The 24531-nt window shown below is 46.3% G+C and overlaps 1 protein-coding gene across 1 annotated transcript; it reads right to left on the reverse strand.

Moving 5' to 3' along the window:
* Positions 1 to 7398: 7398 nt before the first annotated feature.
* LOC126108341 (ankyrin repeat domain-containing protein 65-like) lies at positions 7399 to 24047 on the reverse strand. Its single transcript, XM_049913557.1, has 2 exons — positions 23482 to 24047; positions 7399 to 7900 (listed from the first exon to the last, which is right to left on the reverse strand). Exons 1-2 carry the CDS (start codon positions 24045 to 24047, stop codon positions 7399 to 7401), a joined length of 1068 nt encoding a protein of 355 aa, XP_049769514.1.
* Between the last annotated feature and the right edge of the window lie 484 nt (positions 24048 to 24531).

Consider the following 24531-nt stretch of genomic DNA (forward strand, 5'->3'; position numbering starts at 1 on the left):
ACAAGTGGAGAGAATTCTACACGAGAAACGGGATTATTATTGTATTCATGTTCTGAAGAAAGCAAGTGTGAATGCTCACTTCTATTGTCATTAGGAAAATCATTGACTTGTTGTTTCAACTGCTCGATTTCCTCAGTGAGGTGTCGTTTCCACTCGGGAAGATCTCGGTGAAAAACTCTACGAATCTCTCCTAATTCTCTGCCAATATGAGTAATTCAGAAGGAGAAATTCTTGGTGCAGCAAAACAGCTTAAACCACAAGGAAGGGAATGCCTGCGGTCCACATTGTATACCAGTCTGTTACTCTCACAGTACGCTGATACAACAGCAACCACATACAACCGCTCGCTGGCAGAAAGCCCTCCGTACCCAGCAGAATGCAAAGTTGCGCAAGTCACACCAATAGCCAAGGAGCGGGATAAGAGTAATCCACTGAATAACAGACCCACATCACTAACGTCTGCCTGCAGTAGTGTTTTGGAACATATACTGCGCTCGAACACCATGAACCACCGTGATTTATTGACAAATAGCCAGCACGGAATCTGAAAAATAACGCTCTTGTGAAACAAAACTAGCTCTTTATTCCCACGAACAAATGTCTGGTGTTGACAAGGGATGTCAATTTGATTACGAAGTTTTTAGGTTTCCATATCGCTTCTGACACCGTCCCTTCTACAGTTAAATTACGCACCTGTGGAGTTGTGTGACTGGATTCGTGATTTCTCGTTAGAAAAGTCACAGTTGGTAGTAACCGACGGAAGGTCATCGAGTAAAACAGAAGTAACGCCTGGTGTTGCCCAAAGTATGTGTTTAAGAGGCCCTCTGCTGTTGCTGATCTCCATACACCACTTACGAGACAATCTGAGCAGTGCTCTTAGATAGTGTCTAGCTGGTGCAGCCACTTATCGTTATGCAATGTCATCAGATGACCAAAACGAATTGCAAAATGATTTAGACAAGATATCAGAATGGTGCAAGAAGTGGCAATTGACTATGAATCATGGAAAGTGTGAAGTCGTCCACATGAGCATGACAAATAAAACACAAACACGATAAATCACAAAAATCTGAGGGATATAAATTCAGCTAAATACTTAGGGATTAAAGTTGTTAATACCTTAAATTGCAACGATGACATGGATAATGTTGTGCAGATAGCAAGCTAGAGACTACGATTTACTGACAGAAGAAGTAGAGGACGTGGCAGGTACACTAAAGAGACCGTCTACATTCCACTTGTACGCCCTCTTCTCGAGTACTGTTGTGCAGTGTTGGACCCGCCTCAGACAGGATTCACAGAAGCGATCGAATAAGTTCAAAGAAGGGCAGCTCGTATTACCGCGAAATGGGTGAGACAGCGCTACGGATACGATACAGCAATTAAAGTGACAGCCGTCAAAACGAAGCCGTTTCTTGCTACGGTAGAACCTTCCTAGCAATTTCAATCGCCAGCTTTCTCCTCAGAATACGGTAATATTTTTTTGGCACCCACCTACACCGGTAGAAATGATCTTCATAATGAATTAGGACAAGTCAGAGCTCGCACAGGGAGATGTAAGTGTTTGTTTCTCCCACAACTGTTCGAGAGTGAAACGGTAGGGGAGTAGCTTAAAGGTGGTTCGATCAACCCTCCGCCAGGCACTTCAATGTGAATTGCTGAGTAGTCATGTAGATGTAGATTTCGAATGAGCGGACCAGGATCTGCACGGCCCCCCTTACACTGGTCATGAGCCACACTCTCAGAAAGAATGCTACGACGCGCTTGTCGCTAGTTCCGAGGCATCGTGCAACACGCCCTTCAGCTGCCACCTTTCTGTTTAGGAGCGCGCAGTCTGTTTGCCGACTAATCGTCCAGTCACCTATGTTTATTGTTTACGATATTCGCAGCCTGCTCCGAAGTATTTAAGGTTCGTCTGCCAGCATCTGAGCACAGTTATCGAAATGAAAGATATCGCATCCTCCAGCCACGCCACAGCACCCTCTAATGTAACAAATACGAGTCACAGACCGGGGACATCGAGTACATCAATTACCACGTTACGTGTTTTACGGCGAAGCCTTCCAAGCTTTGGAGTCTACTGCAAGTAGCGGAAACCGGTAAGTACACCTGTTGGACATGAATAATAGTGGTAAATGAAATAAATGGTACTTATTCTCGGTAATTCCTGTCGTTCCCATCGCTAGTGGAACCAACACGACAATATCGGTCAGCTTTTAGAGTAATTTACCCGAGATTTTGGGGGCAGAGCGTGCCCAAGTCAGGTTCCTGATATAGAGAATAATTTTTACCAGATGTCGTACTTACGTTGTGGGAAAGTGTATTTGCTGCTTCTTAAAGGTCACGCATTTTCTTTGGCCTCCAGGATTCTCACCTGTTTTTTGTTTTGTTTTGTTTTTTTACTCCTAATTCAGGGTGTATACACGCACAAGGAAAAAAATTCCCGGATTTTTTCAGATATCCCGTTTAATAAAATATACTTCTTCCAGAGCGAAAATACACTTTTTCCGTGCTAAGTGACGGTAGGTTTCCCGCAGATTTTCCCTCGGAACTGTAAAACTTATCAATCCTTTGAATCGTTTACGGTTTATACACTGGCGTGGAACTTCCTGGAAAAAATGGAACGGGGAGACAAGTTTTTTCACGGCCTTTCATTTGCAGCAACATATAAGCCTACGCTGCATATTTTCGTATTACGAAACTATAAATTCGAATTGCACCAAACACGGCACCCTAGTTTCCGGAGCTTTGAAATCGAGATGGCGATGTCATGGCACGTGACTTGGCCAGCCGATGACAGCAGACATTCAGAGCATAGGACACGTTATGTGGTAAGCCAATAGCAATCGCTTACGTAGGGCGAACGCACAAATAGGAAAAGTTAGGGGTTTACATTAAAATATGTAGAGTAGCAACAAGAAAAGCCAAGCTTTCACATACAATATCGACGTTTATTGCGTGTGTTATACTTTAAGGTACGTCGCACAAATCTGCCAGTAAATTTAAAATAATGACGTAAATGTCTGGTCTTCAGGGCTCGAAATTCTTCTACGTGGTTGGTCCTGAAAGTGTTCAGTTCTAAACGAGAGTCAAACGCTCTGTGATTTAAGCAATTCAGCCCACTTTCTCACACGTAACATAATTCATCCTGCGTAGAAGCATATTTGCTTTGAAAGTAACACTTTTCAAACCACCATTGTCAAAACTATCCCCAGACTGTCACAAGACATCTTCGGCTCAGCAGCAGCCAGAGAGCGCCAGAAAACAGGCATTACTGCGCGTGCGCAGCTGCAGTGACGTAGGAAGGCCGCATGTTTGTGTGTGTAAAGCACAAAGAGGTGTTACATTACGCCACAAAAGAAACAGGACGTCAGAGGATACTCCGAGTGCACCAGAATTTCGTAAACTATACTAACGTGAATACTTCGGTCTGAAGTGCACACTGTCCAGATTCGCAATTAAGTAGGTCCCACCTGACATTAAGCTTTTCGGTGTGGTTTTTGGGACGTAAGTTTTCTTTGAGTAGCAGTACTGTAGCATCTCATGTTTTTATCTCTTCATTATGACATTCTGCCATACATGGCAGAACATGAAAACGTGCACTTTACATTCAACGAACGGCTGTGGAATGAAACACTTCGCTACAAATAAATTGACCGCCTCAGCGAGAATGGTAACGCCAGATTTCTTTAGCAAACTGACAACAATAACTTCATAGTTCTGCAAAGCAATTAATGCTTGACTGCCAAAAACTTTGAAATAAAATCCAGAAAACTGAAACTAATAATATATTTTTGCCTTCAATAAATATGTTAATGTATTTTAATTCGCTTCATAGCTCCCGGCCACAGAAATATGTATTGTGTTCATTTGACGTGAGAGCTGTATACGAAGAGGAAGCAGCCAAATCACTGAATGCGAATGCGGGTCACGTGGACACCCCCTCCCCTTTCTCTACAACTCAGAAAACTCTGCGCATGCGCTAATGCGGCAGCCAGGGCGCGCGACACAGCTAACGGCCGGAGCAGTGCGAGCAGCGGGGGGCGGGGGAAGGTACTGCTCGCAGGCGAGTCAACTGCGCATGCGCAACAGCTCGCTGGCGACTGCTCAGATGAACTTGACGTAAGCAGCTGTGACGTCACGCTCACAGAAAGGAGTTTATTGTTACAAAGTATCACGTCGTCTTCGCCCCAAGGCCTTTGACATATTTTTAGCTGTAGTTTCTTGTTGTAAATGGCGCATTTCCTTTGCAACTAAAGATTTATTTTTTCCTCTCGGTTTTGTTTCATTGCTGCAATAATATTCCCCAGTAGCGGGATACAGTAGCATTCTTTGCCACAGAATCAGTTCCTAGCAGCCAAAATTACAAAAATTTATCTGAAAACTAAAACGATGAAAAAATTCCCGGGTTCTTCCCAGATTTCCGGTTGTCCTGGGTCGTATACAACCTGTAATTTTTCAACACCCGTTCTTTGTACAAATATTTACTCCTTACTTTTCTTCCGAACGCTTTTTCACGCGCAAGACCCCCATTTGGTACGATATCTCCGTACATGTTTCTGAATGTAGCCACGACTCCGAAGAAAGCAATAAACACACCGTAACTTCCCACCCGAGACTGCTACACTTGACTATTTCCTGTACGGTGTTAGTGAGCCGACGCACCGCAATCCCTCCTGTTGTTCTCCGTACATCTCTCGCTGATATGGCCACTTGGGCAGTTCTTGCAGCAGAACGGACAGCTGTTTAGATGCAAGCAGGCGATCTGCGTGTCTAATTTGGTGGTGAGAGTAGTTAACCTATTTGAAGTAAATTCCAAGACGCTATCACAGTACATTTATTAAAAAATGCAGTAAAACAGTTAGCATTTAAATAGGTGAAACGGTTCACCACATGAAGTTACAAAAATCGGGACGTGTGTGTCACAGGAGTTTAAAGTCTGACATGTGCCGAGATGAAATCTTGTTCAGAGCCCAAAGGCGACATTGCAGTTGTCAAAATAACTCTTACAGTAAATGGCGAATATATACATATATTATTGAAAACGGGTTGCCCTTTTATGCAGAAAGAGTAATTTCTCTTGTTACCTAAACATGTTTAGGCACCTCTGTGCCATCCCCAGTGGACATCTGATTATTGTAAGCTGTAGAAAGTGAACATATTTTATGTTTTAATTGATCTAACAAAGACAGGCCTAAAGAAAGTTTTTTTTCTTCTTACCGTGATTTATACATTACACAGTTTTGCAGGACTATCTGTGTGGTGTCCTGCACTGCACACCTCTTGATTATCCAGCGACGTAATTTTGGCGTTAAAACATTTAGCGTATACATGTTATTGCTCAATTTTTTTGCGACATCATTCTTTTGCGTTCTGAGGTCACTGCACACACAAACACACGTTGTGTTTGCTAAAGCCGTTAGCGCTCAACTCTTCTCGAGAGTATTTGGCGACGAATTTGAATTTTGTTTACACTATCGGTCTGTCTCTCTGTCTCTCTCTGTGTGTGTGGGCCTGTTTCTTTTGTCTCTACTAATTTGTTGGTTTAATTTCTGGATCATATGGGACTTGCCACTATTTTCCTCTGGTGTATGTTTTATTGTGTTTAGCTGCCTTGTGTAATGGTGTTTGCTTACGGATGTTCCGTTCAATCTGTGCAGTCCGAATGTGAAGCCCGTGCGCCACCGGGTGATTCGGCAGTTTGTGAACGGCGATGCTTCGTGGCTGTCGGTTTCCCGAATATTGTGAAGCCATGTGTGGTGTTTCTCTTTCGAACGGCGAGATTCAGAAAATTTAGTGTGTTTTATGTTTCCGTTTGTAACGTCGTGTGAATGTGTGGGTCTAAGTAGTTTGTTTCGCCGTGTAGCGGTTACACACGTGACCGCCTGCTGTAGCACAGGCGGGCCCTGGCGGCCGACGCTGGCTGAGGGGAAGCTGCAGGTCCGCCTCGCAGCCGAGTGCTGGAGGCTGGCGGGCGCGAGTCTCTCTGGCGGCCCCACGGCTGGCTCGCGAGCCTCACCCCAGCCACTCACCGTCACGCCGCGCGGCGAGTCCGCTGCCGGCGCATGCGCGGGGAACGCCTTCTCGCTCACCGCCGCCGCTGCTGTGTTCTGCACTGTTCCCTTAGCTGCAGCGTCGCATTGAAACCTAAAACCTGCAAAAATAAGTTCCTGTCGACAGGGATAGGAACCTCACACGCTCAATCCAGCCAGTTCACTTTCGACGTCAACATTTTATGATTCTTTCACATCGCTTGACACTTTATAAGAACCTCTTCTGTGCACACTGGACATGTATCTCTTCCCTCTGTGTAGCGACCAGCTATTCCCTTCAGTGCAGTACTGTTGTCAGAGGAACCGTCTTTTAAAAGTTAGTTGTCGTAGTGCGTTTCGTTTTTGACATCCCCATTGTTCGTTCCGTCATTTTTATTAAACGTCGTAGACTCAGGTGACGAAAGTTACGAAATAACGACACGCTCATATACAGATGGCGACAGTATGGCAAACTGTGTAATTTACATCGGCAGTCACATCTACATTTGAATTAACGTAACAGCAAGTCGCTCATTAGAATCTCACCAGCAGTTGGAAGCACTTGCTCGATTCGTGGGCCAAAGTAGAGAATTTTATCTATTTTACTACTCGTGATAGCGTGACCTCTACGAATCTGCCTGATGTTCCGTGTGCAGTGTTGCCAAGTATGTGGTGTAACTCTTGCGGCCAATGTGAGGCTGCAATTAAAGGCGGCAACTATTTGCGTACTGCAGATACATAAGAATACCCGGCGTGAGAAAGCAACTGCAGACACATTCTGACTGAACGACTTGTGTGCCATTAATGTGAGTATGGTGGAGTATATGCTGGTGTAACATAGCACCACACATGCTAGCAGCATACAGTTTCCAGTAATGGGGTAATGTAGTGGACTGGTTCGAACAACGAACGTTAATGCAGCTGCATGATGTGGTAGACAACCAACAATATTGCGCCATTCGTGTCTTTAAAGAGTTTGATTTGTGATGTTTTGAAATGCAGGCGGTCGTGATAGATGTCAGCTGTGTTCTTGTAAGGTTCTCGCATATGTTGTACACCATCAGGAAGACAATCTTGAGAGAGACAAGTGGTATTTAGTAATAGTGGAGTGCTTTTCAGTTGTTACTCAGCTTTTGCAAAAACTGATCGTGAAGTATTTTACAGACTAAATCGTCAAAAGAAGGGCTCCTGACGTTAGTTTACAGGTATCTCTCGTCGTTGCAGTTGTCACGGTGTTACCGGAGTTGTCATACACAGCACAAAATGGTATGTACAAATAAATGAACAAAGGATTCATTTTTTGTATTCTTTATTTGAAAGACAAACGCATATGATGTAACTGATTGTGCTTCCTGAGTGCCGTATGTCAGCGTTGTGTCAGCATATCCACCAGCTGCTGCTTTCCCCTCTCCCTGGCGAGGTCCAGGGGGGTCCTGCCTTCGTCATCCCGGGCCCCCCTGTCCGCCCCCGACAGGAGGACCTCAGCCGCCGCCTCTGCGTGGCCCTCCTCTGCCGCCCTGTGCAGCGGCGTCCGCCCCACCCGATCCCTGGCGTTGGGGTCAGCAGAGGCGCCGACCAGCAGCCGCACCACACCAGCGTGGCCACTCTCTGCAGCCAAGTGCAGGGGCGTGCTCTGCCCCCTGCTGGTCCTGGCGTCGACCTCCGCGCCGGCGCCGACGAGGCAGCTGGCCGCCGCCACGTGACCCCCGTCTGCTGCCCAGTGCAGGGCGGTCCAGCTGCCCCCCCACGTCCCCTCCTCACTCGCCTCCACGTCCGCCCCCGCCGCCAGCAACTCGCGCAGCTGCTCCGCCGCGCCCTGCCTGGCCGCCTCTATCAGCCTCCTCCCTCTCTCCTCTTGAGAGAGGCTCCTGCACAAAACATCGACACTCTCTCACTCCACTACACAGACACACACACACACACACACACACACACACACACACACCGAATGAAAGAAACCGTCACACACGCCACACTGTGAGCAGTCCTTCATACACTTCTGCCCAGCCACGAGTTACAAATCTAGAAATCTTCCCTCTAGGATACAGATTAACCTGCGTATCACATACACATACCAGTATCCCACTACCGAAATTTGCAGCCGCTTCCCGTTAAAAATTGGTGCACTGCATCTCATTGCCAGCTGTTTTAACTTTTTCTCCTAATTCACTCCGAGGAGTCACCTCCTGTGACTTCAGTATCCTGTTGGTAACCGATCTTTGAGCTTCACAGAAACACACCTCTAACGGTTGTGTGTGGAGCACGCCCTTCCGACACTCAGGAAGAAAACACAGGCAATTAATCAGATCTGTAAGTACAGAAATACAACTTCCTCGTCTGTTAACAAAACGTAGGTCGCAACACGGACAATATTAGTGAAAGCGAGAGCGGTGAATAATGGATCCATTGCTGGGTTTATGTATTACCCTATATCAACGTTGTCTTCATCAAAATATTTTCCACTACATGTCAATACATTTACTCCAGTGTTTGTTCCGCTGTGTGAAACAGTTCTGCAAGTTTTGTTGTGATACCCTGTAGTTCTCTCAGCGGTGCATTTCAAATCTCATCTGTGTATGAAAAAGACAGCCCTTTACGGTTCGTCGTAATTTTTAGGAACAAAATTTCACATCGGGTGATGGTGCAGCCAAGGGCTCCACCACAGTATGGTTTGCAGTGAAACATGCAAGAACACGCAACGAATTCTAAGCAGATGCGTTATCGCAATGCAGAAATCATTAACAGTTCCGCCACACATCTGGAGGTTTTTTTTTTTCGGATTGCGTCATGCCGCTGGCGTTGAGTTTGTAGGTTTTACTGCTTGCTGACCGTTTCACCTTGTGACAGGAATTCGTGGTGTACCAAACTGTTGAAATCTAAAAATATTTACATCAGTCGTAAACACTTCCCGTACTGATAGTAGATTCGACAAAAGCAAAATCTAATGTCTGTAAAATCTTGATGACTTTCACTCCGTTGTCATAGCCAAATTTAATACAAACGCTATAGTCCGCTTTTACATGAAACAAATAATCGCCACTTCTACTAACACACCAATAACCTTTCCAAGATCTGACATCAGACAAAATATCCCATTTACCTGGTGGAGACATACTTTTAAGACATGTTTACCTACACAACGACAAAAAAGTCTTGCGAATCTCAGTTATAAAAAACGCAAAATGGCGAGTTCCCCATTACTTTTGAGCACTACTCGTGTCGCAAGAGTTGTCGCGTTTCAGAGCACCCCATCGAAGGAAAGGCTTAAATTTTTCCAGTACAGCTGCACTATGTTTTGTTTAAAAACCGTATCGGACGGAATGTATGCGCCAATTGTGGACGAAGTTGTACCCGAACACGCATTCACACGAACAGGCATCCGCTTTTATATTTCTAACAGATACGGGAACGCTGATATTAGATTCCTGTTCCCGTGTTCCTATTATGAAGGTATAAATTCGGATTCCACCAAACACCGCATGTTACTTTCCTATGCATTGAAATCGAGATTGCGGTGAGCTTCTGTAAGCCAGCCATAGCTCATGTCACGTGATCTCGCCAGCTGATCACAGCACACGACAAGTGATGTAGTCAGCCAACAGCAAAATCACTCGTAAGTAACGCCAAGACACAAATAAGAAAAGCTCATGGTTTAAATCAATATGCACATCGTTCACATACAATATTGGTCTCAAAGATTAATAAGCTGCAAGAGAAGCTAAGACTGCACATATAATGTTGATGATCTGTGCGCGTGTTACACTTTAAGACACATCACACTAAAGTGATAATAAAACTTTTAATAACGACCTAAATGTCTCATCTTCTGGGCTCGAAATTCCTCTAAATAGGCCTGATTTAGTAAATTCATCATACAGGGTGTTTCAAAAATGACCGGTATATTTGAAACGGCAATAAAAACTAAACGAGCAGCGATAGAAATACACCGTTTGTTGCAATATGCTTGGGACAACAGTACATTTTCAGGCAGACAAACTTTCGAAATTACAGTAGTTACAATTTTCAACAACAGATGGCGCTGCGGTCTGGGAAACTCTATAGTACGATATTTTCCACATATCCACCATGCGTAGCAATAATATGGCGTAGTCTCTGAATGAAATTACCCGAAACCTTTGACAACGTGTCTGGCGGAATGGCTTCACATGCAGATGAGATGTACTGCTTCAGCTGTTCAATTGTTTCTGGATTCTGGCGGTACACCTGGTCTTTCAAGTGTCCCCACAGAAAGAAGTCACAGGGGTTCATGTCTGGCGAATAGGGAGGCCAATCCACGCCGCCTCCTGTATGTTTCGGATAGCCCAAAGCAATCACACGATCATCGAAATATTCATTCAAGAAATTAAAGGCGTCGGCCGTGCGATGTGGCCGGGCACCATCTTGCATAAACCACGAGGTGTTCGCAGTGTCGTCTAAGGCAGTTTGTACCGCCACAAATTCACGAAGAATGTCCAGGTAGCGTGATGCAGTAATCGTTTCGGATCTGAAAAATGGGCCAATGATTCCTTTGGAAGAAATGGCGGCCCAGACCAGTACTTTTTGAGGATGCAGGGACGATGGGACTGCAACATGGGGCTTTTCGGTTCCCCATACGCGCCAGTTCTGTTTATTGACGAAGCCGTCCAGGTAAAAATAAGCTTCGTCAGTAAACCAAATGCTGCCCACATGCATATCGCCGTCATCAATCCTGTGCACTATATCGTTAGCGAATGTCTCTCGTGCAGCACTGGTAGCGGCGCTGAGGGGTTGCCGCGTTTGAATTTTGTATGGATAGAGGTGTAAACTCTGGCGCATGGGACGATACGTGGACGTTGGCGTCATTTGGACCGCAGCTGCAACATGGCGAACGGAAACCTGAGGCCGCTGTCGGATCACCTGCTGCACTAGCTGCGCGTTGCCCTCTGTGGTTGCCGTACGTGGTCGCCCTACCCTTCCAGCACGTTCATCCGTCACGTTCCCAGTCTGTTGAAATTTTTCAAACAGATCCTTTATTGTATCGCTTTTCGGTCCTTTGGTTACATTAAACCTCCGTTGAAAACTTCGTCTTGTTGCAACAACACTGTGTTCTAGGCGGTGGAATTCTAACACCAGAAAAATCCTCTGTTCTAAGGAATAAACCATGTTGTCCACAGCACACTTGCACGTTGTGAACAGCACACGCTTACAGCAGAAAGACGACGTACAGAATGGTGCACCCACAGACTGCGTTGTCTTCTATATCTTTCACATCACATGCAGCGCCATCTGTTGTTGAAAATTGTAACTACTGTAATTTCGAAAGTTTGTCCGCCTGAAAATGTACTGTTGTCCCAAGCATATTGCAACAAACGGTGTATTTCTATCGCTGCTCGTTTAGTTTTTATTGCCGTTTTAAATATACCGGTCATTTTTGAAACACCCTGTACATTCTCGCACATAGTTCATCTTGCGTAAAAGCAAATTTACGCTGTACGTTTTTGAAACCACCATTCGCAGTATTTTCCCGCGACGTGTTAGAAATATGAGGTTCGCTTCAGCAGTTGACAGAGAGCGCCAGGTGGAAGGAGTCACCGCGCTTGCGCAGCTACGATGACGCAGGAGGCCCTCATGTTCGTACGTGTGAAGCTCTGAAAGATCTTACATTATGCCATAAAAGAAACAAGACATCACAGGATTACTTCAAGAGCATCCTGAATTCGTGCACCACAATAAAATGCACAATTCGCCTTAAAGCGCGCATTCCTAAGTCGAGATTCCGATGTTAATTTTCTTGCAGCACCAGTACTGCATTACATCATGTTTGGTTCTTTATTACGGTATAATGCCATAAGTGCACCTGAAACGCAGCGAACAGTTGAAACTAGGCAATAGCGAAAAATTAAACACTTTGTTTCAAATAAACTGACTGCCTCAGCGGGAAAGATTAATAAAAGCTACTTCTCTTTAGCGAAAAATAGCTTTATTCTTCTGCATGGCGATTAATGGTTGACCGTCAAAGGTGGAAATAAAATCTGAAACTGACAACATATTTTACCCTTCCTTAATTATGCGAACGTATTTTAATTCAGTTGATAGGTCCCGGTGACAAAAATCCGTTTTGTTTTAATTTAACGTGAGAGCAATAAACGAGGAGGAAACAGTAAAACCGCTGGACGTATACACAGGCCACGTGGAGGCGACCCACCCGCCCACCACAGCTCGGGCTGCCCTGTGCACCAGCCCCGGATCCACCGCATTTCCCAAGGGCGGCGACGTCAGATGGCGGCTCCCAGCCACACTTCTGTAACCGCAACAGGGAGCAGGGACTGCTCACACGCCACTCAACTACGCATGCGCGAGAGGCAGCCCGCAACTGTTCAATCGAATCCAATTCAAACAGTTGTCACGTCGAGGCAATTTGTTGTAATCGATCACTGCATAGTCTTCCTAAAGCCTTCGACATACTTTGCTGTTGGCAGACGCTTGTATGAGCACTGTGTTTTGTTGTTGTATGAGGCGCATTTCCTTCGCAACTAAAGTTTTATTTTCGTTTCTTTTCTGTCGTTCATGTTTTGTTGCTGCAGTATTATTCTGCAGTGGCAGGGTACAGTATTATCCTTTGTTAGAATATTGGTTCTCACCAATCAAAGTCGCAAAAATTTAACTCTAAACTAAAACGGTGAAAAGCTCCCGCAATTGTAAACAATTCCCGGGTTTTTCCCGGATCTCCCGGCTGTCCCGGGTCGTATACACCCTGAGCTAGCAGCCTGCCTATCCCCTTTACAGCGAGAGTTCAAAGTAAAACGTTGGACGTTCAGGCATACCGATAAACACTCTGCTAAAAACGGTGCCTGCACGCAGGTGGCACAATGAAAGGCGCCTGATGGGTCGGTCATGGTGTTTCGTCACACAGCGGGTTTGTCCGGAACACTTCATGCCCGCTTCCCTGCTTTTCCATTTCTGCAAAGGACAGGGACCTACCAGCTGCAGCGTCGAAATTCTGCGGCCAAGTTAAAGCCTGCTTTTTCCGCTGGCAGCGCTGCCAGCCGATTACGTCAGCATCTACCCTCACACGTCTGCGCCCACGGCTTGTCATTTAGATTTTTGTTCTTCATTTTCAGCAACTGTTTTTCAAGAATTTCGATGTGCAAAAATAGCTCACTAGTTGCGTTGAAAATTATTTTATAAGGAAATTGGTGTTTTGTTTGTTCACATCGTAAATCTTGTCATTCCATTCAACCCCCTCTCCCGCGCCACGGTGCAATCGGTGTTTTTGTTCTCTGCCACAAATACTTGATTCACACACTCAAAGGGCAAGATTGGACGTGATGAAAGCTCAGAAAGTAGTAAGATTATTACACACTTGATGGTAAGAATCATGTCCCACTACAATTTGAAAATAAGATAGCTTCAAATATTTATCGAAAATATATTATAAAATAAAAATATCACAGTCGATATTGCCGTTTTGATATCGACATATTGATATACTGACAGAAAATGATGTCCGATATACATCAATATTTTTTGGAGAAGATATTGATGTAACTACATTTCATCACCATCCTTAAGCTGAAGGCATGGGACATTCCATTTTGCAAATCGTTATGGGTTCCAATATTACGACATCCACAGTGATGTGAGTACGACAAAAATACCAAATTTCAGGTATTGTCTGTCAGCACAGACAGAGAACACAGTGCCCGACTGCCTTCACTTTACGATCGAGTACAGCGGCGTTATCACATTATCACAGTCGATTATTAGGCGCAGACTGAAACATGAGTAGAGACTGATGCAGACTAATACAGACTGACTAATCGGAGGTCTGTACACTCGTTATAATACCTCGCGCGTTCAGGTATCACTGCGTGAGGAGAAAAGGTTCTGTGTTAGCAGCAATCTCATTGGCTGCATTACACATTAATACGTGGATCGGCGGAAGCGGAATTTGGTCCGTCTCTAAGGCAGCGCCATCTCGTAGTGCGGAGACGCGGAGACGGACGAGCGCTGCGCCTGCGCTGTTGTGCTTAGCGGGGGGCGCTCTAGCGGGAAAGTTGTGTACGCGCTGACTACGTGGAACTATGTACACAACAACACATCAATCACCGTGCAGGGGAGGATACTCTGATTGAAAGTCATTGCCAGGTGCTGGCGGATGGAGACGATAATTCCTTGCCTGTGTTGTTGATTGTATCTTCTTAACAGCTGTTGTTGTCACTGTGCCTCTTCCTTCGGACATGCGTTCGTGTGCAGAGGACCCTTACATCATTTTTCTTAAGAGGTCGGCAGACTGCAGCTAGAAGAACGACAGAAATCGGCTCTCGGCATATATGCTGTCCAGGGAACAGTCCGATCCGTGAAGGTGTCGGCGTCGGTTGCACCATCACTTTCTCCCAGTGGGGCAGGGAGCTAACTCCAGAGACTTACTGGAACGTCAAACAACAGCGGCCAACAGCAGTGTACCACATTGGTTCAGAACTGTGGTGTCAGTTAATGGGGAATACAGTGTTTGCAGTTGCTCACTGGATTTGCTGTTTTATTTCACTGATGAATATTCCTGACTCAAAACCTGAACACTTTGTCATTGAAACTTGCCTGCAGCATCAGCGAGGGGCAGGCAGGACACGGCCTGACGTCGCCACACTGACAGCTGCACCCACCAGCCTACAAAATGCAAGTGGCCGCTCACGCCACGTTAAACCCTGGCCACGTCCTGCCACTGGGACGACACAGTTTCCGATGGAGCCCCTAATTACTCTCATTAGTTTTACCCTCGACAATAATAGTAGTGTAAAATCCAGTAGTAGCTGTGAGTAGCTTTCACTATTGGTGTGTAAGCTGAGCTTCACTCCTGTGCAGTCATCATTGTTATTCCGTGGTGCTATTTTGCCAGTTGCCCACAGTGATACTGTACAGAGCGTGAAGAGGCTGTTTCCTGTGTAAGAAGTTAATGTATCTGAAGTTCGCACATATATGGAGCTATGCAGGTGCGAGTGGCACACGGTCAGGCTGTGTTTCCGTCAATGGCAGCTGACAATCGCTATATATCCGACAAACGTGTCAATGTATGAAAATAAACCGTCGTTATAATATAGTGAACTAGGAGAAAAAACCAAATCAGTCAAGGCAGCCTGGTAGGGTTCTGGGCGGTGCAACACCGAGACGTTATCACAGACGGTTCCGGTGGACAGAACGATGCAACCCTCGCTTCACTAATAGAACAACGAAACTGGATTGTAACAGTAGGAGGCCGGTGGTTCGATCACAAGTAGATCCACACGCTGTACATGTCTACAGCTGACCACGACATGTAACCGAGCCACGAAATCCGTGAGTCTCCGTATAGGGGGAGCAATGTGTTTTCTAAAGTCAGTGCATATATTCAAGTTACAGCATTTATTTTGCACCTACTTTCCCACTTGAAACTTAGGACACTCCTCTATTCTATTGCGTCTTGCTGCATTCTGCTCTGATCAGTTTCAAATGGCATGCTGAATAGTCGCAATGTTGCTAAACCTAGTCCTGTGCAGATGTTATTCTGGTACATCAAGCACCTTCTTCAAGTTAAAAAACAGCTATGTCAGTGGAGCCTCAGTGAAGCCATCTTGTAAACCTTTCAGTTGGCTGCAAGGCATACTTTTTCAGAAAGCTGACTATGTATGTCCACTAACATCGGTCGCTGATTTCGAACAAGCGAGATGAATATTAGGAAGTTGTTAAGGAAAAAACTGCTCTGCGCTGACTGGAGATACTGTACTCGAGACGCGTGGCAGACCCCACCAGCTGCAGGGCGTGGCTTAAGACGGGCGGGGTGTGCAGTGCTGCACACGCCTCCACCCTGCCACGCCCACAGCAGAGCTGACCTCGTTTGCCGCCTTTCGTCGACGGGCACCGCAGCCGCCACCCCCCCTGAGCCTGCCTTCACCCCTGACTCCAACTTTCATTGTGGCTGATGTTTTCTGAATTTCTTCATTTCTAAACGTTACTACCAGAGCTTTAATTTGCATTAAGATCATCAGTGGCTGCTACGTACGAAAGTTGTTGATGCAGCTCTCCATGCTACTCTATCCTGTGTAAGGTTCTTCATCTCCCAGTCCCTACTGCAACCTACATCCCCTTGAATCTGCTTAGTGTACTCATCTCTTGGTCTCCCTCTTCGATATTTACCCCGCGCAGTGCCCTCCAGTACTGAACTGGTGATCACTTGAGGCCTCAGAATATGCCCTACAATACGAAAGTATCCATCCTGGAAAGTCATCTCAAGCAAATTCGAATAATATTTGAGGACACGCACGAAACAAGCCATATCAACACCCTCTGCTGTTAACAGCCGGTTTTGAGCCCTCTTACTTCTAATTCTGCTTACTCTTACTTTATCACTGTTTTTTTTTTTCTTTTGGGACTGTGCATACACCTGTATACGCAGCGATTCATTAATGCATCCTGTAGGTTACGTGAATGCCGATGCACTGAAACCCTGGCTTCACAACCATTTCCTTCAGGAGTAATTTGTAACACGCAAAAAGACCATCGAAAGTGGCAACTATACTAAACACACCGTTAAGCAAGGAAATAATTTTTCCTGATAACTGTAACCTGGGCGCCATCTAACATTTCAAAAACTATATGAAATTCGAATTCTTCGTTAGTATAACGTTTGGTTGACACGGCAGTAAGTGTTGGCGTGAGGGTACAAGTCGCGGACTTGCAGCGGCGCCACTCACCGCAGGCGGGAGACGGCGGCGATGTCGGGCGGCGGGGGAGATCGACGGGCTGCGGGGGCGGCGGGGGCGGCGGGGGCGGCGGGGGCGGCGGGGGCGGCGGAGTCGACGGAGTCGGCGGGGTCGGCGGTGGCGGCGGTGGTGGTCCGGCTGCTGCCACTGGGCGGCCGGGCGGCGGAGTCGGCGGGGGCGGCGGGGGTGGCGGCGGTGGTCTGGCTGCTGCCACTGGGCGGCCGGGCGGCGGGGGCGGCTGGCGCGCTGGAAAACAAGAGGCGCGGCTGGAGGCGGCGGACACCGAACTGGACACGAGAGCCCGGCCGCAGGGGCCAGCAGCTCTGTCTCACTCACACAACACCTGTCGGGCACAACCTGACAAGCAGTTCAAGTCGGCTGGTTTGTGAGGTTGGTTGAAACCTAATGTATGGAAGCTGAATGATTTCACTGAAGACAGAGAGAGAGAGAGAAGTGGGGGGGGGGGGAGGAGATAGAAAAGATATAATCTGGTAAGTCGGGGTACCAACTTACATACAAGAGTTGTTTGATATGCTGATATTTTGATGAACAGTGGATAACTACCATGCAATACGTTTGAGGCCTGAGGGAATGAAGAAGGCGATGGCCAGGAACTACAACAGCTATACTGCAAACGTTACAATGAGTAGTTTCAAAATTTGCTTTTCAGTAAAGCAGACAAAATCATACAGGCATGTAATGTCTCTATAATTCGATTTCTTGAAAAGACAGCAAGGGTTATGTGTTTCTGACTCAAACATTATCTTCCGTTTTAAACTGGACAAGAGAGACTGAGATTGAGAAGATTACACTACAGGCTGCTGTTACAAGAAAAAGTGGGTCAGGCAGTACAGACAACATTGCCTCACAGGCAAAGTTTACAACTTGTCAAGTAATCTGTAGAGTATTGCATACACATTCCAAAAGATTTGAAAAATAAAGGGGACAGCCCTGTATGAAGCATACGTATCTGAGAGACAGAGAGTAACAAATAGGAGTCGGATCTAAGCGTCACATCAGCACTGACATTGTAGAAGATGCTTCAGACTCAAATAGATCCATAGGCGACGTAATCTGGCGTATCCCAGTAGGAGCAAACTGGTGCGTTCCACTGGACGGCCTCCGGCAGCGCCAGAGACGATTACAGACGTGACAGGAGGGCAGAGATTTGTCGCCTGCTCCTCCAGCATCCAGTACAGTGAGGTAACCAGTACCTGTGTGTTTCCTAGGAGGAAAGGCATGGCACATATTGCGGGTGATGGCTGAACAGAGACGAGAAGACAATGTGACTGTAAGGCCCACCACTGTGTGTGACCATGTTGTCGTGCTGACTGGATTGTTCTCTTGTCGTTCACTCACAATGTGCATGAAGAGCCCCTGTGCTCACACCACCTTCTGTACTGGACGGCTGTAAAAAAATTTGTAAATTTTAGGAAAGATGTTACGGGATCCAACTGCTGAGGCCATCCGTCCCTATGCTTACGCACTACTTTAACTTAAACTGACTTACGCTAAGGACAACACACACACACCTATGCCCAAGGGAGGACTCGAACCTCCAACAAGAGGGGGGTGAGGGGGGAGCCCCCCGGACCGTGACGAGGTGCCTCAGACCGCACTGCTACCCTGCGTGGCGCCTGGACGTAAGACTGGGAATCATTACCCCGCTGTTTGGAGCCCGTCGTCTAGAGGTATCGTCGTCCTCGATCCTGGGCTCGAACCCCGCCATCCACATTGTGAATAAAAATCATCAGCATTGGCAGCCGAAGGCTCCTGGCATAAAAGGTCACCCTCATTCAGCCAACAGCCTTGTTAAAGTGGGCGGAGGGGATCAAGGAGGCTCAGGGCTCTGCCTTGGCGTTTAGGTTAGTGGAAGATTCAGCAGTCATGAGTGGCACGAGAAGGAAATGGAAACCACTTCATTAAAGGTACGCAAAGAGTATCAACAGAACATGTGGCCTGTAATTGAACACGTATCATGATGATCCTGCCAAGAGCTTCCAGACTAGTGCCCATTCGGATACCTGGGAAGAGACTGCCAAGAGTGACATGACCTGACAAAAGGATTGAATAACCAACCAAGGGATGACATTATACGAGTCCAGACGTGGAATGTGAGGAGTTAGAATGTGGTTGGAAAGCTAGAAAATAATACCCTACTCCCCATTAAAATTGCTACACCAAGAAGAAATGCAAATGATAAACGTGTATGCATTGGACATATATATTATATTAGAAATGAGATGTGACTACATTTTCAAGCAGTTTGAGTGCATAGATCGTGAGAAATCAGTACCCAGAACAAACACCTCTGGCCGTAGTAACAGCCTTGATATGCCTATGCATTGAGTCAAACAGAGCTTGTATCGCGTGTACAGCTTCAACACGATGCCACAGTTCATCAGGAGTAGTGACTGGCGTATTGTGACGAGCCAGTTGCTCCGCCACTATTGACCAGACGTTTTCAATTGGTGAGAGATGTGCTGGCCAGGGCAGCAGTCGAACATTTTCTGTATACAGAAAGGCCGGTACAGGACCTGCAACATGCGGTCGTGCATTACCCTGCTGAAATGTAGGGTTTCGCAAGGATCGAATGAAGGGTAGAGCCACAGGTAGTAACACATCTGAAATGTAACGTCCACTGTTCAAAGCGCCGTCAACGCGAACAAGAGGTGACCGAGATGTGTAACCAATGGCACCCCATACCATAGCGCTGGGTGATACGCCAGTATGGCGATAACGAATACACGTTTCCAATGTGCGTTCACCGTGATGTCGCCAATGACATTTTGCCATTCGTGCACCCAGTTTTGTCATTCAATACACCATCGCAGGCGCTCCTGTTTGTGATGCAGCGTCAAGGGTAACCGTAGCCACGATCTCCGAGCTGATAGCCCATGCTGCTGCAAACGTCGTCGAACTGTTCGTACAGATGGTTGTTGTCTTGCAAACGTCCCCATCTGTTGACTCAGGGATCGAGACATGGCTGCACGATCCGTTACAGCCATGTGGATAACATGCCTGTCATCTCGTCTGCTAGTGATACGAGGCCGTTGGGATCCAGCACGGCGTTCCGTATTACCCTCCTGAACCCACCGATTCCATATTCTGCTAACAGTCATTGGATCTCGACCAACGCGAGCAGCAATGTCGCGATACGATAAACCACAATCGCGATTGGCTACAATCCGACCTTTATCAAAGTCGGAACCGTCATGGTACGCATTTCCCCTTCTTACACGAGGCATCACAACAATATTTCACTAGGCAATGGTGGTCAACTGCTGTTTGTGTATGAGAAATCGGTTGGAAGCTTTCCTCACGTCAGCACGTTATAGTGCCACCGGCGCCAACCTTGTGTGATTGCTCTGAAAAACTAATGATTTACATACCACAGCATCTTCTTCCTGTCGGTTAAATTTCGCGTCTGTAGCACGTCATCTTCGTGGTGTAGCAATTTTAATGGCCAGTAGCGGAAAAGGAAAATGTTAACGCTCAATCTGCAAACGGTGGTGGTCATTCAGGTGAAATGGAAAGAAGGCAAAGACTTCTGGTCAGATGAGAATAGGGTACTATCAACAGCAGCAGGAAATGGCGCAATAGGGGTCGGATTCATTATGAGTAGTTGGGTAGGGCAGACAGTGAGCTACTGTGAACATTTCAGTGATAGGGTTCTTGCCAACAGAATCGACAGCGAACCAACACCGGCACCGACAATGATAGTTCAGGTATACATGCCGATATCGCAAGTTGAAGATGAAGATATAGAAAAACTATATGAGGATACTAAACAGCTAATTCAGTATATAAAGGAAGATGAAAATCTAATAGTCAGCAAGGGAAACAGAAGAAGAAAGAATTACAGGAGAATATAGACTTGGTATCAGGAAAGAGAGAGGAGAAACACTAGTTGAGTTGTACAATAATTTCAGCTATGAATAGCGAATACTTTGTTTAGGAATCACAAGAAGAGGAGTTGCATTTGGGAAAGGACGTTAGATATGGGGAGATTTCAGTTACATAGTATCATCGTCATGTAGAGATACTGGAAGTAGATACTGAACTGTAAGGCATACCCAGAAGCAGATACAGATGCATATCACAATTTAGTAGTGGTGAAGAGTAGCCTGAAGTTTAAGAGACTAGCAAGGAAGAATCAGTGTGCAAAGAAGTGGGATATAGTAGTACTAAGGGACGTAGAGTGCTTTCAGTTCTCTGAGGCTATAGATACTGTGATAATGAACAGATCAGTAGGTACGTGGTTGAAGAGGAGTGTATATCTCTAAAAACAATCACAGAAGCTAGAAAGAAAAACATAGGTGCAAAGAAGCTAACTGTAAAGAAACCATGGGTAACTGAAGAAATGCTTCAGTTGATGAAAGTAGGAAGTACATAAATGTTCAGGGAAATTCAGGAATACAGACGTGCTACTCACTTAAGAATGAAATAAATGGGAAGTGTGTAGAAGCTAAGGCCATATAGCCACAGAGAAAGGTGAAGAAATCGCAAAAGAAATGATTGTTGTAAGCATTGGCTCAGCATAACAGGACAGTCAGAACAAATTTTGGTGAAATTAAAAGCAAAGGGGGTAACATTAAGAGTGGAACCGGAATTCCACTGTTAAATGCAGAGGAGATGGCAGACGGATGGAAAGAATACACTGAATGCTTGTATGACGTGAAAGACTTGGCTGATGGCATAATAGAAGAAGAAACATTAGTCGACATGGAAGAGATAGGTGATCCAGTACTAGAGTGAGAATTTAAAAGAGTTATGGAAAATTCAATATCAAATAAGGCAGAAGGGATAAATAACATTCCATCAGAATTTCTAATATCATTGGAGAAATGGTAACAAAATAACTATTCACGTTCGAATGTGGAATGTACGAGTCTGGTGATATACCATTTGACTTTCAGAAAAAGATCAAGACAATTATGAGAATTATTGCACCATCAGTTTAACAGCACATGCATCCAAGTTACTGACAGGAATAATATACCGGGTGATCAAAAAGTCAATATAAATTTAAAAACTGAATAAATCACAGAAAAATGAAGATAGCGAGGTACAAATTGACACACATGCTTCGAATGACATGGGGTTTTTTTAGAACCAAAAAGATACAAAAGTTCAAAAACTGTCCGACAGATGGCGCTTCATCTGATCCGAATAGCAATAATTAGCATAACAAAGTAAGACCAAAGATGATGTTCTTTACAGGAAATGCCCAATATGTCCACCATCATTCCTCAGCAATAGCTGTAGGTGAGGAATAATGTTGTGAACAGCACTGTAAAGCATGTCCGGAGCTATGGTGAGGCATTGTCGTCGGATTTGGTCTTTCAGCATCCCTAGAGATGTCGGTCAATCACGATACACTTATGACTTCAGGTAACCCCAAAGCCAATAATTGCACGGTCTGAGGTCTGGGGCCTGGAAGGCCAAGCATGACGAAAGTGGTGGCTGAGCACATGATCATCACCAAACGACATGCGCAAGTGATCTTCCAAGCGTCTTTGTTTATTTTTTTTTGTTCTAATAAAACCCCCATGTCATTCCAAGCATGGGTGTCAATTTTTACCTCTCTATCTATATTATTCCGTGGTTTATTAAGTTTTCAAATTTATACTGACTTTTTGACTCCCCGGTACATAAGACTGGAACAGGATATTGAAGTTCTTTTAGATGTCGGTTCAGGAAAGTTAAAGGCATCAGAGGGTCAATTTTGATATGCTGTTGATAATGGAAGCACGAGTGAAGAAAAATCAAGCCACGTTCATAGGATTTGCCGACCTGGAAAAACCATTTGACAGTGTCAAATTGAGGAAGATGTACGAAACTCTGAGAAAATTAGAGGTAAGCTTTGGGAAAGACAGGAGAGATGCAATATTTACAACAACGAAGAGGGAACAATAAGACTGGGAAACGAATAACGAAGTGCTCGGATTAAAATGTGTGTAAAAGAGGGATGTAGTCTTCCTCTCGTACTGTTTAGTCTACACGTCGAGGAAGCAATCAGGATGAAACGACATTAATGACAAGAACTGCTGATGAGATTGCTTTCCTCAATGAAAGTGGGGAAGAATTACAGGGAATGGAATGAAGAAGCTAATGAATACGGAATATGGTTTGAGATGAAATTGAATAAAAACGAAAGTAATGGGAAGTAGCAGAAATGAGAACAGCGAGAAACCTAACATCAGGGTTGATGGTCACAAAGTAATTGAAGTTAAGGAGTTCTGCTAACTAGGCAGCAAAATAACAGATGGAGGAAGGAGAACATCAAAAGCAGAGTAGCACAGGTAAAAATGGCATTTCTGGTTGAGAGAAGTCTACTAGTATCAAACATGGGCGTTAATGTGAGGAAGAAATTTGCGAGAATGTACGTTTGAGCACAGCACTGTATCGTAGTGAACATGGGCTGTGGGGAAAATGGAGCAGGAGAGAATGGAAGTATCTGAGATGTTACACTGGGCGTCTCTGATTTCTTTACTTGACGTAACAACTGACAAAAAAAGTTCAACGTGGAGCTTTAATAAACCAGTCGTGACAAGACAATTACGACATCGTGAGCTGTCAGCGAATGGCATTCCGTGCACGGGTACTGTACAGCACTGATACATCCGAGGTGAGATGCTGACAAATATTTTAGTCTCAGAAATACTCACACACACGCACACACACACGTATGTTACTGGTAGACACAGAACAACATCCTGCCCCGTGCTCACCTGGGTTCTGCTGGTGGTTCACCGAGCAGGCGACTGACTTCAATCAGATGCTCAGGGCAGCTACGCATAGCATCTGCCCAGCCCTGCGTCGCCATTACTTTGTGTGTTTGAGACCTTCTGAAGTGGATGGCGGCCGCAGTTAGGCTGGGGCACGAGTGCCTCACCGCCAGCACAGCTGCAGCCGCCGCCGTCTCCACCTCCAGCTGCGCCAGCACCTGCTGTTCGCAGGCGGCCTTCAGGGCGGACAGGCCGTATCTGTCGGCAGCCGCCAACAGCTCCGGGGCCGTGCCGGTCAGCTGGGGGGCCTGCAGGGTGTACACGTAAGACAATAGCTGCCTCATCACCGGACCCTCCACGTCCGCCATTCTGACCTCGCCGCAGCTGGCCTCCAGCGTGTCGTGCTGGAACATGGCTCGGAACACGGGGCTCCTGGCGGCCAGGACCGCGCGGTGCGCCGCCAGCCGCGTCTCTCCCGCCACCAGCGTCACGACCGCGCCCTCGCCCGCGTCCAGCAGGGCGCCCAGGTCCACGGCCGCCGTCCTCTGAACCTCAGCAGCGGCCGACATGGCGGAAGGTCCTGAAACACGGCGCCACCGAGCCCACCTTACACGGCGCCCTCCACACTCGTACGGCGCACGAGCCTACTCGCGCCACGCGTGACGAGCTGCACATCTCCCACAACACGGCTTTCCGGACTTACCGTCTCGCCGCAGCACCCTGATTTTGGACGCGTCCTCAGGAGTGGTGCAGACCTCATTTGCCTAACTTCTTTCTGCAGAAATGGAGATAGTAACCGTCCCAATCTCTCCAGTTATTTACGACAAGAATTATATTTGACTCCAGAAATCTGTATTCTTCCGCGGCTAGCAGCTAGTTGCGCACGTCTCTTAGGAGCTCCCTCGCACAGTGCACTGAACTTCTGCTACTAAAGTCGGGGGTGACTTGACGGCGAACACTGCCACGGGGTAACTGTCGGACTCGGACTGCGAATCCTTCCCGACCTTTCGGACGCATTCCGACAAGACGACACCAGCTGTGCAGCTACTCACA

This window comes from Schistocerca cancellata, chromosome 11, assembly GCF_023864275.1.
Source record: "Schistocerca cancellata isolate TAMUIC-IGC-003103 chromosome 11, iqSchCanc2.1, whole genome shotgun sequence".
Lineage (NCBI taxonomy): Eukaryota > Metazoa > Arthropoda > Insecta > Orthoptera > Acrididae > Schistocerca > Schistocerca cancellata.